Source organism: Myripristis murdjan, chromosome 15 (assembly GCF_902150065.1).
Source record: "Myripristis murdjan chromosome 15, fMyrMur1.1, whole genome shotgun sequence".
In the NCBI taxonomy this organism is placed as follows: domain Eukaryota; kingdom Metazoa; phylum Chordata; class Actinopteri; order Holocentriformes; family Holocentridae; genus Myripristis; species Myripristis murdjan.
In genome coordinates this window covers 1,997,872-2,016,405 of record NC_043994.1, presented here as the reverse complement: position 1 = coordinate 2,016,405, position 18,534 = coordinate 1,997,872, and the positions used below count along the sequence as shown (strand labels likewise).

Genomic DNA, 18,534 nt, shown 5'->3' with positions numbered 1-18,534 from the left:
GTCAGCTCTGCTTGCTCACAGATTCACAAATCATGAACAAAATCACAGAATTAGTACATTTGGTCTTGCCTGCTGCTCAGCCCATTCAGTAAATCACAGCTCGATTATACCTCTCTGGTCCTGATTTGGGACTCTGCTAGACATTTAACAGTAGGAACTCTCTGACAGCAGATCTGAAAACAAGGGCCACAAAATGCAAAAAACCTTTGACTCCAAAACTGTATCACCCTCTGAATCCATTCACTTCCTTGAGATGACTCTCCTTCACTGCTCTGACAGAGGAGCCTACATCCTTGCAAACTGCTCAGTGCTGCAAATGCAGCAAAGGAGAGTTGTCTCGAGGAAGTGATACAGTTTTCAGTCAAGATTTTTGGCAATTTGCACATGGAGCTCATGACCCATGTTTTCAGATATTTATGAAATGTAAGTTTTGAAAACTCTGCTTGAAGTTACTAAAGTCACATTAGTTTGTTAATTAGCTTCCAGTTTGACTTTTTAAAAACATTCTCTGAAATAGTGTCCACTGTATGACACATACGATGGAGTTCAAATGGCCGAAATTTTTGGGCCATTTATTTATTGACATCTGCAAATCTTGATTGAGGTGTCATAAGCCATTTTTCCATCAGTGTATTTTTATGCAAATTTTGAAGTATCGCGTTAGAAAAGGTGGATTGAAACAGCCAAAATTATTTTGGATTTTTTTGAAAGAGCTAATTTCCAAATGGCGGATGAAAACACTTTATTTGCATAATAATGAGCCAAGGACTGAATCCTCAGTCATACAACAAACACAACAGCGGAGGAGACACTGTGCTGCTCAGTGAAATGCTGTACTGTGAACTGCTTTGAAGAGGTGCAGTGCTGTGGAGAACCTTCCTTCCATGAGTAATCACTAGCCTATTAATTTAGCACGGAACTAAGAGCCTTCATAATTGTTCTGGTAATACAGACCCCTGATTTGTAACCATCATGTGACTGTATGTGCCCTGCAGCAGTGAGGAAGGGAGTGATTTGGGGCTCTAAATAAACTTGAACTTGAACTTGAAGGTGTTCTGTGACAGAAGGCAATCAGCATGAGAATTTGTATAATGTAGCTAAAGGTAACCCACATTAATTTGCATTCTCCTTTATCAAATCTTCTAAATGCGCTTAAAATATGTGAAACATTTTGGATAGAAACACAGCTGTAGAAATGAACATATTTACATCCATGTTGTCTTCACTATCACCAGAAATCATCTGGAAACCTGTAAGAGGAAATGTGACACGGCCCAAAGGGGACCAGTCATAGTTACTACAGTCATTTTTGGACAGATGCACATAAGCTATGCTGACATTCAATCATAAATTAGCGTCTGCAGTCCTTGGAGAATGAGAAGACCCTGTTTGGAAGTTAAGGTAAAGGACATAGTGGTTAAAGAGAAAAACTGTAGAATTCACCTGTCGATGTTGCTGAGTTTCCATGAAACAGTTCTGCAGTCATTTGAAGGCTAAAGACCTCAGCTAATAAACCATGGACCACTCCATATTAAAGTAGAACCAAATGCGCCGTGTCAGACACATTATTACATCTTAACAAAGCCATGTGTTCTTGCCCATTTAACTTGTGATTCACAGTAGTTGCTATCAGCAAAAGCCCACCATGACTCAGGCATCGGGTTTCTGTGACTGGCTCCAATGCTTAAAAGGGGAATCATAGGGGAAATGATGTGGAAACCCTATATCCCAGAAAACACCTGGGGATCCTGCTGCACTGACAGACCCACTGTTAGTCAAGGCTGTGGCCTCTAAGGAACCTGAGCTGGCTTCTGTGAAGTAACCCTTGCTTCCCTTCCATACATTAATGCTGAGACGATGCACCCCTTCATAACAAACAGCATGCAGTGTGCACACTTTACAAAGAAAAGAAACTCATACACATAATAATAATAACAGTTAGAATAATTATAATAATAATACATTTTATTTGTATAGCCTTGTTCAAAACATTCACAAAGTACTTATGAAAAAATACAAAAAAAAAAAAAAAATCATAGCATGTAACACCTAAAAACAGACAGAAAACAGATTTACTATTTTAAGTTAACCTAAGACCCTCAGGTAAGGAGTTCCATGGCCGCAGGGCTCTAATGGCAAGCGTTATGTACACAGCATGTTCGGAACGGACACTCAACAACATTTCCTCGAAATAAATGCTTGGAATGTATCAAATTAGAAAAGCTGCACAGAAACAGCAGTTTTAGAACATTAATTCAATAGTGCAGAACTTTTTAACATTCCATTAGTGTGCAAAATTTGGTTTCTGTCCATCAAAACCTTCTGAAACATAATAACCATTTTCACTCCCATGTATGAGATATCAGTCATAGTTGTGTGAGAGTTAATTAAGAATATTGTGATGTTCTAGCATGTATGAGTCGCCATTCATTGCTGACCATTAGTAGTTGGTTCATTACAATGTTCCCAATGGCATTCCTTTGTTTTCACCCAGAGATTATGGCATGAACAATAATTGCCTCCGCTGACAAAGAACAGATGTCATGTTTTTGCCCCATTCTGTCTTTGTTTTGTCTGTTTGTTTGTTAGCAGGATATCTCAAAAAGTTATGAATGATTGAATTTAATGATTTGAATGAATGAATGATTTGCACAAAACTTTGGGGAAAGGTTCAAAGCTGATTAACTTTGACATGCTGATTGGTCAAAAAGGGGCATCATAGTGGATGCTAATCACAAAAAGACATATAACTTCTGAACAGATTCATATATCATGTTGAAATTTTTTGGAAAGCTTAATGGGGCATGGGGAATGTAACTTCCAATTATGGATTCGTATAACACCGTAGAATTGACAAAATGTGATTTTTTTTTTAAAATTAATTTTAAATTTTTTAATATTCTTTTTTATTTTGGTCAACTACGCATAGCTTGAGAATCACATAATGTTCTCCAGTGGTGTCAGTCTTGGTGGATCTCACGGTCCCTTCCAAAATAACAGTTTGGATGAGACCGTGAATGCCACAGCTCTTCCCAGGTTTTAGTGGGGGAAGACCCCCCATGAGTGTCTACGCTCCACAATGTGTAGCTTGTAGTCTAATTGTTTGTCAGTAGCATAGTGGGTCCAGACATGGAGGTGTGTGTGGGTGTTACAAGTGTATGGTAGATGTTTAGGACTTCAGAATATGGCTGTTGGTATGTGTCTGTCTCTCCACATACAGTGGATTTTTAATTTGTGTATGTGGGTGTGAGTATATGCAAAGTATATGGATTGCTGTGCATTGTCCTTGGGAGAGTTTTATGTGTCCACACTTCCTCAATTTCCAACTTAATTTAACTTTTAAATGAAATGAAACTTCTATTCCCGTGAGTGAAAATTTAATTCATATATGTAAACAAGGTCATGTTCTGTTATTGCTCAACCCCATAGACTATTTATCAAAGCCCTTTCATTGCTGTATGAAAATCATGGCTGCACATACATTACCAGTTTTGTTTGCCGTAGCAAATAAAACAATCAGATTTATGAGTTTTATTTTGCTACTCCCATTTACCACTGTCACATATATTGAATGGACTACGGCGCATGCTCCTGCTGCGACAACACTGCCTGTGCATTTCTGTCTACCTCAAGTAATTGTCTGCCTTTTGTTTGTTTGTTGTTCATTTTCTAAGTCCATTCTAGCATCTAGTCAGTAGGAATGCAAATAGGGTTAATGCTGCAGTTTGAGCTGAGTGTAGTGTTGTGACATTGAAGCTGAACATAAGAACACCCCCTCTCAGATGGTGAGCTTACAAATGCAACCCGGCAGAAAGTGTTGCAAATGTACAGGAGATTCATACAGGTCCAGTATACATTCGGGGAGACTGTAGGGGAGAGTATGATGCTCAGCCTTCCTATGTGTCAGTACTTGTAATAATGGTGGTCATCCCACTCTTAATGTAGCCAGATGGAGTTATTCTAGGTTTCTTTTCATAGGAAGAACCTGCAGTAGTGGACTCCTGGAAACTTGTGTGGGAGCAAAAAAAAAAAAAAGTGCTGGCTGACACACCTGATTCATACTTTATATTCTGTTAAATCATATCCTCCAGTTTAGACTAGAATTGTCCAAGCATGTGTTTTGAGCTTCAACATGTTGAAGTTTGGTGAAGTCAGCAGCCCTGTTGCCTGGCTGCTTTTTTAGGACTCACACTGGTATTAGAAAGACAGTTCACCCATTTAGAAAAATCTTATTATAAATATTATTTCACTCCCCTCCTAGCTGTTCTGCAGGACAGTAGTGGTGCTCTCTTCCTCTCATTGTTCCTGAGTGCTGGATACTGGCTGGATGCTCCAGATGCTAACTGTTAGCCTCCTGCCATTCAGGAGTTCTCCCCAGCTAACATTTAAAAAAATCACATTGTCTATGGTTGAGCCACCAGGAGTTTTGTTTTAATATTTGAACTCACATCATTTATTTTTCCCTTTGCAGATTCTACAGATCCTGGTCAGGGCAGTGGTGGAAAACCTGAGCGACAATCATGGCAAGCAGGCCGCGTCTCTCCGGTCAGACGTCCAGGAGCTTCTGGGTCGGGTCACCTCCCGCCACAGCACCGATGCACAAATATGGCGGCAGTATGCCCTGCTGTACGGTGATGGCCACAGCACCAACCCAGAGGATAATGAAAAGGTTAGTGCCTCGGTGTTTCTCCATTCTTTTCACATGTTCCTTACAGCTTCCCCATCTCATCGTGTTGTAACACACAACAAAAGATGGAATCACATATAGCCTGAAAGAATTCATGCAGTGGATGTGGTGCTCCTAACAAAGCTATTTATAGTCTCAATAACTAATATTTCACCAGAATATTGCTGAAATAAAAAACAAAACAAAACAAAACAACACATTACATAAAGAATGTGGTTGAGTTGAACAAACCTGCCCTGCGTTTTTGAGTTCAGCACAGCTCATTACAATGAGTTCAGTCAACTCTGCAGCCTTGAGTACGGATTAAGGGTTAAGGCTGTTCCATGTGAGTGTATCCCACAGTTCCTTAGGAGTTTGTATGCCCCAAGGAATAAGCGACAAATTAAGATCCCATGCAAAGTTATATTTGCCAAGTGTGATCTAATTATTTTCTTATTTATTTACATCCTTTTAATTTTTCATTTATTTATGATTTTGGCTGTCCCTGTCATTTTTACACAATGTCTGAATCACTAAGTGGGCTTTTAATATATATGTGTGTGTGTGTGTGTGTGTGTGTGTGTATTTGTACAAAGACCACAAGTGTAGGTACTGGGACAAAGTCAATTGAAGGCACAATTAGCTTCACTGTCCCCACCCAATGAATTCACAGGGGTGGGAACAGTGAGGCTAATTGTGCCTATAATTAATTAAATCATAGGTGGTTTTTATCCAAATGGGAAAGGGCAAAGACAGAAAAGAAATTTAATACTGTGTTTGACCTTTTTGTCAGTTACCGAAAATAATGATGATGTTGGCATGTGGTTTACAGGCGTTGCAGTTTATGTCCAAGGCCCATCGCTGTGAAGTTCAAGCCAGCGGCTGGGAGAAAGACCCGGATACCTTCAAAGAGATGATAAACAGAGCCATAGATATAGGCAACGGTGAGAGCTCCTTCTTACTTCATACACAGCCAGTATAACACATACCCTTCAGCCACAGTGTAATCTGGCTGTTGTCTGTACTATAAAGTATTATTTAAGATAATCTGTTGTCATGACCCTTTGATTAAATGTGAACCAGACACATTATTCCTTCTCTTTCTTTGACTGAGTCCTAGCAAGTTGCTTCCAGTGAGGCAGAAAGAAAAAATCAGCCAAAAAGTAACAGTAATCTTAATATAGTAGTGCCATACTAGGAATATACATGTTTTTGACATCAAAATGTGCCTATAGTAATGGCTGACAGACAGTAAAAAACATAAGTGAAAGACATTTCTGTGCTGGAGTAATCCAGTTAATATGGGAGTAATCCAGGCATCTTAACTAGGTTTCTACATAAAAGAAGGATTTCCACATACTGAAAAACACAACCTGGTTTCTCACACAGGCCTTTTTGACCATCAAGGAACTGGTTTTGTTGCAGTATGCAAACCTAGTTTTGAACGGATCTGAACATTTTGACCAAAGATAAATTGGTTCAGAACCTGAAGAATTAGTAGGACCTTCAAGGAACCACAACGACACAAGAGTAGGTAATGGGGGTGGGTATTATTCTGCAGGGAAAGATGGAGACTTCAATTTCGGAACCCACTGAATTTCAGCAAAAGATGCAAGGAAGTACTAGAAAAAGTAAATTGCATCTCATAATGCTGAAATACTGGTGATGGCTGGAAAAGATATGTATATCTTTATTTCTCCAGGAAAAGGTTGGGAGAAGCAGCTTCCAACATAACAGAGCCAAAATCATTACAAGGGAAAGTCTTTGTCCTATTTAATTTGTTAGACTTTTTTTTCTGTCTCTCAATACCCACGCACAAACACTGTCTCTCCCTTTGATTTTCTCTCCCCCAAATAACAGCAGAAATGACATGCTTCAGCACACTTTCGCCACACGTGCATGCGTGTTGTGATTTCTGTCAGCAGGCAAAGCGCCACTCCATCAGGCTTAATGTAGCATCTCCCCTGCGTGCCTTTTAGTCGGCAGCCATGATAGATGGGTGACCATGCTGCTGGTAAAAAGAAGAGAAACAACCCACTTACACTGTTGCCCTTGGCCCCAGCCGCCATCCACAAACCAAACAAATTACTTTTGGCTTTTAAGAGATGGAGGGTAGACAGAGGATGGAGATATGAGGAGGAGGAGTAGCCAGCAGTACATCCTAAAGTCTAACTCTGGTAAAGCTGTTAGTCCTCAAAATCGCCATTAACCAAGAAGTCAGGAGCTGGCATGAAAATATGTGGTATATTTTCATGCCAGCTCCTGATTTCTTGGTTAATGGCATTAATGTAGTCACTGTGTCAGCCTTTTGCTTTCTCTCTCTCTCTCTCTCTCTCTTTCTTTTCCATTGTGTTGTTACTGTTGCACCCACACTCCTTGATATTAGAACCCCTCATTCTATTTCGCACAGGCTTCCACCCTCTAGAGGCTGTCAGTATTGGGTTTACCCCGCACACACATGCAACACTGAAGACTTTGTTTCCCAGCCTACCTCTAAGGAGGGCGCCAGTCGTCCACACCTTTTGTCCACACCTTACACCTATAACTACTGTGCAAACATAGTTATACTCACCTTTATTCTTCAGTGCCCCTGCACATACCGGGGAGACTAAGAGCGAATCCTTGCAAAATACCGAATGGCGTCCGGCAAGTCTGATCTCCACCTCTGCATCACCTGCCAGACTGGCTACATCTTTCCATTCCACCTCCACCTCTGCTATGGCGTTGACACCAGCCCTTTCATAAAAGGCCCACCTGCTTGCTGTGCAGAGCTTTGCACCATCTTGCACAGGAGAGGAGAGGGCCTTGGTTTTTCTTACTCACATGTCCATTCAGGCACCCCAAATGTCTGCTCACCCTTTTTCAGAGCACGGCAACATCTTTCTTCAGAGAATACTTGGCTGCTGAAGCTGATAGAGAGTGGCGGTGCTCTCCAGTTTGCCAGCCCTTGGCAAACTGGATCGAAGATGACAGAGCTGGTCTAACACCTAGTGCAGCTGGGGTTTGCCACAAAGTGGAAGAGCTCCCCACTCCCTTCCTTGTCTCTGCTGTATGTGGTAGTGTCAGTGGACTCTACCAGCATGAGGGCGGTTCTCTCTCGGCCAGCACATGTTCTGTGGGAACAGTCACATGTGGTTTGTGTGCACCCCCCTCATGGGCGGCTGGATGTGTTATGGCTATGGTCCCCATGTGATGGGGTGTTCACCTACATCCAGCTTTGCCCTTTATCCCAATCACAACTGCTCCTAAGGGGCGAAAGCCTTAACAAAATGGAACAAGAGATACGAATTGCATCTCAAGATTCTTTGTAGGCATAGCCTTTTAGGATTAGGGCCCAAGAGGCTCCTTGGGATGCTGAAGAAAAAGCTGAACAGCATTTAAATGTGCAGCGTGTGGACATAGGTGAGGCTCTACTCAATAGGAGGGCAGGAAAGAAAAGTCTTCAGTGCTGTGCATACGGTGTGAACTGAATAGTTACAGTTCTTAGAGGGCTACGCCTTCACTCATAAACGCTCAAGATACAATTTGTATCATGATTTTCATTTTACATGTATACACCATAACCCATTTCTCTTCTGCCACCTTATCTTAATGCTTCACCCTGGAGTTAGATTGATCTATTTGTCCAGTACTTGCCTTTCATTAAAAGTCATTTCTGGCCCACTCTGTATTGGCCGCCTCTGATATGATGGATATAGTGTAGTTTGATTTATTACATATTTATTGTAAAATTCAAGCTCGTATAGCAATATCTCACTCAAAATGTGAATTCAGTCATGATATACTCAGTTGAAATGTCATCATGTTTTTTTCTACTACCAAACACAGTGTGTTCGCTACTGCACTCCCATCTCAACTTCCTAACAGACGTTTCAAATGAATTGAGCCTGGTTGGTTCCAAAAGCCCCTGTTTTCCCAATTATCTTATAAAATATAAACAGCACTATAGCAGCAGAACCTTCTGCCAGAGCATTGTGGGGTGATGCGACAAAGCGCAAAATGCTCCTTGCAGTTACTAACAAGGAGTTGTCAGGCTTTCAGTATCAAGGAGTTGCTGAGAGATCAAAGAGCCATATTGTTGGAACTGTAGTGTACACAGAGTAGGGAGTTTCTCAGTATCTGAGCTGTCACTGGACCCCTCCACCCTGGCCTTCAGACTCCATGTAGCTCCACCAGCCCCACAATGGACCTGGACGCTGCATCCACAGGGACGACAAGGCTCCTGTTGAAAGAAAGCAGAGAGAGCAGATAAACCAGAACAGGAGGGAGAGGGAGGGAACCACCTTCATAAATCACAGCAGTTTGACCTTTCCAGTCACAGCTGAGGCAGAGAGGGGCTGTGCTGCCAAGGCAAGAGAGATAGAGTGAGGAGAGGAAACAGCAGCAGGACTTAAGCTTTTCCTTTTCCCAATGTGCAAAAGGAGATAAAAGCTGACTTGTTGAACATCAAGGCGGAGCATGGCAACACTACACAGAAATGACCCATTAATGTTATGGCCTCAGACCAGCTGCTGCCATACAGCATAATCATCATTTCTTTTGCATAGTGTCTTAAGTCATCCCTACTGTAATAATAATACTAATCATCATCATCATCATATAATACTTTTAAAGACAAAAGTTACAAAAAATACACAAAATATTAATACTAATAATACTACCATTAATAAGAAAATAATAATAAAACATGTAAAAGAACAAACTAAGCTTGTTTGAAGTGACTGAAAGTCCATTTTCATATCGTACTGGAATTAATGGGAACCAGCGGCTGGATAAAAGGGAGGAAAACTGATATCAGAGTTCTTACTTTGGGAGAGGATTAGCAGAAACATGAAGTATATCTGTATCTATCGATCGATCGATAGATATAGATAGATTGGTAGATAGACAGATATATTCTTTCCTGTAGCTAAAATACAGAGCGTATTGATTGATTAGACTGCAGTCTAATTCAGTGCAGACATCACCGTTTTCTGATTTCTGAATGGGAATGTCACCAGCATTTCATTTGCCGGAGTGTAAATGAACTGGGAGGGTCACGGAGCTCGGAGCTCAGAGCTAAAGGTAGGCTCTAAATGCCATTTTGATGGTGTTGTCAGGGACGGGGATCATGGAAATGATGAAACCGCTGAGGCTGAAAAAGGTCATAGTGTAATAATTAATGTATGAGTTGCCCTGCAGGATATGACTCTCATACAGTCACTTGGTGTTTCATTGTCTTTCTCTGTCATACACACACTGCCACAAAAACTTCCAGCAATAATGAGAATCACTGTCATGTTAATAAATGTCTGCTTTGCTACTCTCTATGGGTGTGCAGTGTTTCAACCTTCCAGCTCAGGAAAGCTTTTACATTTTATATTCTTTACAATAAAACTGCCTTCTTTTGATATTACTTAGATTTGACTCCATTTGTGCACTTCACCACGTTTGGCCCTGCAGGACTGTAATACATTCAGCTTTTATCTTTTTTAGTGGCCGGAAAGTAACTGCATAGACAGTGCAAAACATAAACCAGGACAAGAAGAAAATATATTACAAAAAGCAGATGCTAATAGTTAAATGGCCTTTCATTCATTTTCTAAACATTCTCTCCCTTTCTCTCTCTCTCTTCCTCTCTCTCCTGCTCTCTCTCACTCAGTCACCATCAGTTGCAGTAAGAAGAAGAGTAATCCTCAGGAAGCTCTTCAGATGCTCTCGTCAACCCGCCTCAGTCTGAGGAGTCTGGCTACCAAAGCTAAGGTACAGTCCACCAATAACTACCCTCCGTTCACGAGTTGACATGTTGCTGCACTTTATTTTCACGTTTGCATCTCGATTCCCTGTGCTACCCATTCAGTATCTTGAAGGAAATGTCGACCACATGTCATGGTGACAAGAGGCGACTGGCTGAAGGTTGCACCTGATATGACCAGAGATGGTCAAAGATGCTTCCTAATCTCACATGTTACAAAATACAGATATCAAATGCATCAAAATAAACTATAAAAATACCGGTGTCAAAAATGTATTTAATTAAAAGACACTCATAAATGATAATAATGCTACAAATGTGAGTGCCAATATAAAATAAATGATATACATGAAAATGAGAAGATTTTAAACACCAAGCATCAGATTGTGCCCTGAAGATTTTAATTTATTGAAAAAAGTTAAAAAAAAAAAAAAAAAAAAAAAAAAAAAGATTTAATGAATGATATTCTGAGGTAGACACATCATTTTGAGTTGATCATGAAAGTAGGTAAGGAGTGACACGTCTTGCTTCTGTCCCATCTCTGTTGCCAGCTGCACGTCAGCGGTACTCACAGATCAGGTCTCAGAAATCACTGAGCATGAACCTTGAACTGACACAGTGTCTCATTTTACTTTTCCCTAAGTGAAACCACATTAGCACAATTGTGTTTTCTTTTTCAGACGTCTTCAAATGTGGCTAGAAAACTTTGAAGCTTTGAGAAAGTTTGAACTCTGCTGAAATGTACTTTTGAGTATTTTAAAATACTGCTCCCAGACATGACATTTTGCAAATTATGTTGTGTTTTCCTCAGATTGTTCAAATGCAAAGGAAGTAAAATATGTATTTCAAATACTTTTAATTAAGATACTGTTATTCCCTAGATGTGACTCAGCTTTGAACTGAAACAGAAAACTCCATGTTCACCATTCTCACCAGATCAGCTCCTTTGTACTAAATTTGCAAATTGCAGTGTCCAAATATACAATATTAGAAATGACAACACAAACTTTACTTTGAATTACCAAATGTTTAATTAACATTATTATATTAGTTTAAAAAAAAAAAAAAAATACAAAAAACAGGAAAATTGCCAGAAAATTTGCAAAGTTTTGAAAACAAAATTACATGAAAACTGTATTTCTAATTCTGAAATATTTAAATGTCAGGTCATCGATGCTGGATCAGATTTCTTGTGTTTAAATGCTTGTGAAAGGTGTCTGAATCCAATCTTTCACAAAAGTGAATGTGAAAATTGGAACTAAATTATTAAAAACATTGCCCCACCCACTCACTTTTGTCCTGCTGCCTTCCAGATGGAGAGGTGAGTCTGAATGCTTTTTATATCGACCATCATGTAAATGTAAATTATGATACAAATTATTGAAAAATTCTAGATATCAGCCCTGATAATCGTCCAGCACCAATAATTGGTCAATCCCTGATCAGAATCTGTCTTTGGTATGCAGTCAGAATTTCTTCCCCGGTTTTTGCCAGGGTGGCTTTGGGACTCAAGATGCAGGCAAATGCAAATGCCCCTCATTTCCAATGCTGCCAACCCTGACACAGTAAACCCCAAGGGACACCGAGTAAAATACAAAATGACCGAAAGCACAAATGCAAGGAGAAAAAAAAAAAAAACATGCATAATTAATAGTTCAAACAATGTTGAAATTCAGTTAAAACAATTAACCGTCAAAAGCAAAAAGATTACAAATAAGGCCCTGGAACTGCTCTGAAGGTATCAGTGAATCCAGTGTCAGGGCATTGTGTAATTCATAAGATGTGGTAGTTATTGGTCCAGAGAAACACTGAGTGGAATCATTGCTTTTATCCCCCATGTTTTGCATTCCAAACTAAGACAAGATGTATCATCCCATACAGCAGAAACATGGAGATGTTGAACAATGCATATTCAATAAGGTTAACTGTCTTCAGTAAGTAGCAAGGCACTGAAATTTGAATGACATTAAATGTCATTTGCATCCATTAAATAATAATTTCACCAGTGGAATTTTATTTATTTAATGTTTATTTGGTAGGGTTACAGGTCATACATATTCTGATGTCATGTATCATAAGATTTGTTAGTTAATTTGCAGTGTTTGTCCCTAGGTGGGCCTTAGTTAAACAGTTATGGATTAAACATGATCAACATGAGAAATACAGAACACAGGACAAAAGTAAAATATGATCACTAGAAACCAAATGAATAGGAAAACCAGCAGAGACAGAGAAGTGTGAGTGCAAGACTGGCTACAATTTAGAGACTGCTTCAGATTGAGCTTGAAATGGTCCCAGTTATGGTCTGCTTTTGAGCTGTATAGGAAGTGAAGTCCAAATATTGATCCCTTGTACAGAGAATGTGGGAGGTTCAGCTGTGGGGCAGCAGTGTCCTTTGTAATGGAGCCAAAAACCTGAGGAGGCTTCACCATGTCACTGAGAACCTGCAGCACTTGTTTAGCATTAGCAAATTTAATGAAATTATCACAACATACCATTTTTAGTTCATGTAGAAATGCCTGCATTATGTGAAAACTGTAACTAAGTGTAAATGTGTGTAAATGATTATTTAAATCAGTCCAATCTCATCAGAGAAAGACAATATAAAGTGGCTGCTGTTACACCGAGTGGGCACTGCACACCTCCTTCTCCTTTGACTCCAATTGTTCCACAACACTGAGCAAGTGAAAATGTCAAAAAGCAATTTCATTTTTGGCCATTATAAGTGATGGCAATCATTGGTAAAGGAAAAAAATGATCATATCATTACAGTCAAGTTGTAAGTCGTAAACATGATAGTTTTGGGCAGTGGGACTCATGGCAGCAGTTATTCCTCCTCTGTCTCCACTGGCAAACAATTTGGGCATGTCTTGTGGCTCTTTTTGAAATGAATGATGTGGTGGCTGACGATGATAAAGCGGCCATCTCTGGCAGCACATGGTCACACTGGCAGTGACTCGGGGAACAAGGCATCTCTGCTGGGAGTTGTCACCTGCCGACAGGGCTTCTGTTGCAGCTGGAGCCGCTCAAGTTGCAGCTGTGGCCTCCTGAGTTCCTCCTCTGAGTTCCTCCTCTGAGTTCCTCCTCTGAGTTCCTCCACGTTGTCTTCAGGCTCCAGAGTTGTCGTAGATGAGTGACCTCAAAAGAATACCATACAAGGCATTTTGGTCTGTGTGCTCTGTGGTGTCAGTAGATATCATGGTTTTTCAAACGTGCCTGCTTCAACCACTGGCCAGCAAAACAAAGATGGCATACGTGTTTTTCATTTTGGTAATCATGTAAATCCAAATTATAATACCGATTATTGAACATTTTTGGAAATCCATCCTTATATAATCAGCCAGGATCAATAATTGCTTGATCGCTAATCAGAATCCATCTTTGGCATGTGGTCAGAGTTTCCTCAGACTTTCATTTTGTTGACACAGTAGAACTCAGTGAATATGGAGTAAAATACAAAATGGCTGAAATTACAATTACAGTGTGGAACATGGCACAATTATATAACATTTTAATTCTGCAAGATTTTGTCAAAAGAAATCCTGTTTTTCACAGCTGCTGGGGCAAGTTCTTGTGTTAAAGGGCCATACCTAATCTTTTCCCACAGAAGGCAGTCATATTTTAGAACTCCAATATCATTTTCCCTCCCATTTATCCAGCCATTGGATTCCATTTGTTCCACTATGATATGAAAATGAACTTTCAGAGACTTCACACTTTCTTCACTCCAGTATGCCATCACTGTAATAAAGTTGTCCACATTATTTTTCCTAAAAGCAGCAGCACTGTTGGGTTTTGATGACTTGAAACTGGCTGGCATGAAACGGCCCCTCCACCGGAAAATAGTCCCTGGGGAAACATTTGCTTTCCACAGCCAATTATCAGTTCCATGGTTTATCAATGTTGACAACTTTGTTAGCTACAGAAGCAGAACATTATAAGGTGGCTGTTTCAACCAAAAATTGAAATATGAAAATCAAGGAATTTTAATTGTATATTGTGAAATCTGAAGTTATGAGTTGGAAAATGTTTTGTTGCTATGTAAAATGTGGAGAAATTGTAGAAACTGGGCCAAATATTCAAAGTCACCAGTATGGTCCTCTTAAGTTGTATGTGTTTTACATGCATACAGCTTCACAATAGAATGATGAGCTTGAATTCCCCAAAAAGGCGAAGCTTTCTGCTTGCATTCAAAAGACAGTGGGCGTGTTGCAAGTGGCCTCTGACAGGACTACACAAGGAGCTTTTGTTCAGTCATTCAGTTGACTCCATGTAAAAGGACATGCCCCTTAGTGGAGGCCAGGGGGGTTCTACTTTTTAGCGCACAAAAAGACAACAGAATGCATTTCCCCATTATAAATAAGTAGAAGTGCTCCGTGACACTTGGAGAAAAAAAAAACAAAACAGCTGAGCGCAGCCCAAGTAATGACATGTCTGTCAGTGAAGGAACGAGTCCAAAAATGCTTCAAGGGTGGTACATGTTGCATTTTTAACATAAATATATCTTTGTCAAATCTGTCATAATGGTCTAATTACCAGAAATAAATGTTACCATGGTCAACATTATTGGTAACTTCTACCACTGTTTGAGCTTGTGGTTTTCAAAATTAAGACCGCATTTCCCATAAACCCCTTTGCTTCCCTCTTTCCCTGTCCCATTAAGAAAAGAAGTAGGCCTATGGCTTTTCACACCCTCCACCCTGAGAACAGCGCCCTCTTCCTGTGTGGTACTATAAAGCCCCAAATCTCACCTGGTGATGAGTGATATACTGATGTTAAATGCCATACATCCACACGGAGCTAGACAGGAACGCCCACAAACGTCACATCCGGTTTTAGCCTGGGTGGAAAACAAAGCCTTAGCGACCATTGAAAACAACAAGCAGACAATGGTTAAGAGCTGCTGTGTTACGTTTTGCACATCGAATTTTGCTAAAAATCCGGAATTAAAGTTAATACGTTTGCCAAATATAAACACAGAGCCCATTAGAAGGACAAAGTGGTTGCAAGCTATCCGCCAAGAGGATAAATCTGGCCGTCTGTGGAACCCTACCACACCACGTTTGGGTCTGCGGTCTCCACTTTAGTTCCAATAAATTTATAAACTGCAAAAATGCATTTTTCTTCTTGTACCTGTATGAGTGACAAATAGAACCTTACTGATGCTCTTGATTATTGATAGATTATTGTTACGTGCGCTTATGTAAAGTGCTGTTTAAGGTATAGCTTTAGCTTAGTTTTCCTCATTTACAACGATACGGACAACAATCGATTCCAATTTTGGTCAACTTTGACAGGTAGCGTTCTTTGTCGGCTGGCAATAAAGAATCAATGTAAGCCGTTGATATTAATTTGAAAATCTCTATTATTAGAAAATTGGATTCAAAAATCGAGCTGAATGCATGGGAATCAATGAGAGCAAATCAATGTTTTCCACCCAGGTGACTCCGCCCCCCAGCTATGACGCGCTGATGACACTACGCTGTGTGTATGTATATGTAGCGCCTTCAGGTAGAATAACAGAAATTGTGCATTTTTCCACAAAAGGCTCCCATGTTAACAGTGAGCAGTTTTAATACTGTACTTCTCAGCCTCCATGTGCATATGTCCTAATGCAAATCACCTGCTGTTACACTACAATAAAGCAAAATCTTACCAAGATTATTTCTTATTTCAAGTCAAAAATGTCTTATTTCTAGTCAAATATCTCATTACACTTAAAATAAGACATGATCAGCTCAGAAGTAAATTGTTTTTAGACAATTTTCACTTGTTTCAAGTGAAAATTTGCTTGTTTCATTGGCAAAATTTGCCAGTGGAAAAAGTGAAAATTCACTTGAAATAAGTGAAAATTAGCTAGAAACAAGAAACAAATTTTGCCAATGAAACAAGCAAATTTTCACTTGAAACAAGAGACAGTTATCTAAAAACAAGTTACTTCTGAGGTGATCATGTCTTATTTTAAGTGTAATGAGATATTTTGACTAGTAATAAGACATTTTTGACTTGAAATAAGACAAATAATCTTGGTAAGATTTTGAGTTTTTGCAGTGTAGGGCAGTGTTGTTTGCAGACATCATCCATCACTGCATTGTAGCATCTTCTCAGCTTTTTCTCATCATGTTTCCCTTTCAGCAAATGCACACAGACGTGGCCACAGGTCAGATCCATGCCGACCTGAGAGGCAGCGTCGCCGAGCTGGAGCAGCTGATCACAGAGCTGCAGGAGCTGAGCGGCACGCTGCGTGGCCAATCAGAGTGAGCACCCACACCGACACCCCCCGCCCTCCTGGAAGAGCCCGCTCGCCGTGCTAAGTCTTCAGCGGTGGATGTTGAGAAGCGACTGAAAGGGACATTTCCATGTTTGTGTATTCCTCAACACGAGGAATCCCTTCTCTCTTCAGGTCGAGAATGACACCATAAGTGTACTTGTGATGTAAGAGAATAAAAACAGGTGAAACTACAAATGTAAGGCCAAAGGAATAACTTTGCATTCATTTGTAAATGTTATTTACATGCCATTGTCATTTTTATATATACAGTAACAGGGATTGGTGGCTTTGATGGCCACTTATTGAAAATTAGCTCTTGTAATATCCTTTTTTGAATGTAATCATTGACTTAAAAATATGTGATAGAAGTAAAAGGCTTCTTGTGATGTTTCTCATGTGACAGAAAAAAAATGGAAATGGGGCGCTTTCAGCTGCATGAATGTAGCCTTACAGTCTAACAGTCCCAACATGAAGCCAGCACAAATCAATCCTAAATTTTGGTTCATTGGATAAGAGCATGTACCATGTGTTTAGTCCTGATCACAGCGTCCTGGGTTGGAAGATGACCTCAGACCCTCTCTGTCCCCTGCCTTTCCTGTCTCTCTCTGCTGTGACTGTCAAATAAAGCAGAAATGCCAAAAAAGTCTTTAAATGATTTAAATTCAATTTTCTGAATAAAATTAGCCCCTTAAAGTCATTTAAGTCTTAAATTAAAATGTCTAGAAACATTTTATGTGATTTTTTTCTGTTTCTTTTTGTCCAGTTTATTCAAGCAAATATTATAATGCTTACCTGTCGTGCTAATAGAGAGTACAGAGAGAGAAATCCCAGAAAATCCCTCTCCTTACTGGTCCTGGTCCTGGTGGTCATTACAGCAGCAGCTTGTTATTAAATTCAGGGAAAAGGTGATAACAGTTCATAAAATCATTTAGTGAACAGACTGATCATGTTCCTGCCTAAAACTTATGCATTAGACTAAATATATAGCACTGACTTTTATACTTAAATGCAGTGCTTCATATCATTACAGATAATTTGCCCAAAATCAGTCTTAAATTTTGAGAAAACTCGTCTCATAAAGGTGTGAATCAAATCTAACAGCTGATCAGAAAATGACCCTAAATTTGGATATTCATCACCACGAAGGCAGCAGCCCGTGAAAGCAGCATTCCCTGTACGAGAATCCTCATTGCACAAGCTCAGGCCCTCTTGATGGATGTGGGACGTTTGGTGGCCTCGCAGCGACAGGAGGGAGCGTCTCCTGATCTTGTCACCAGTGTGTGTTCTCACTGAGCCCAACAATGACCTTGACACTGCTTTGATTTGAAGATCACTTGCTTTTTTTTTTTTTTTTTTTTTTTTATGAGCATCAGAGAGCTGATTCCATTTGTCACGGTAAACAGCGCTTGTGCCTTTGCTTCAAAGGAAATGGAAGGAAATATGTTTTGCACTCGGCTGATAAGATTCTAAAGAGTGTTTGTTTGGGTAGATAACAGTGTGTAACAGTGTGTAACAGTGTGTAAGTGGTATCAGCTCTGCTCATGGAATATTTTATCATGATTTATTACGATGTATGACTTCAGTATGCCACATATATGAATACTAATGCCTTAAAGGGATAGTACACTCATTTTTAAAAAACTGATATTATCTCACTTCCCCTCTCCTAGTTGTTGTGTACGACAGTAGTGTTGCTCTCTTCCTCTCATTGTTATTGAGTGCTGGACACTGGCTGGATGCTCCAAATGCTAACTGTTAGCCTCCTGCCACTGAGGTGGACTTCCCCCCAGCTAACATTCTGAAGATATGGCATTAAAAAAAAATAATGAGAGAGGTACATGAAACATGTGACAGAGGGGAGCG

At 39.9% G+C, this 18,534-nt stretch overlaps 1 protein-coding gene across 1 annotated transcript in view; it reads left to right on the top strand.

Moving 5' to 3' along the window:
- The window catches only part of ttc27 (tetratricopeptide repeat domain 27), a 163,241-nt gene extending 145,436 nt beyond the window's left edge, over window positions 1-17,805 (top strand). Inside the window, exons 17-20 of the mRNA XM_030070908.1 lie at window positions 4,472-4,669; window positions 5,499-5,610; window positions 10,308-10,408; window positions 16,536-17,805. Of these exons, the coding sequence (XP_029926768.1) occupies window positions 4,472-4,669; window positions 5,499-5,610; window positions 10,308-10,408; window positions 16,536-16,661 (537 nt within the window). The 3' untranslated portion in view covers window positions 16,662-17,805. The remainder of the gene's footprint in view (window positions 1-4,471; window positions 4,670-5,498; window positions 5,611-10,307; window positions 10,409-16,535) is intronic.
- Window positions 17,806-18,534: the final 729 nt, after the last annotated feature.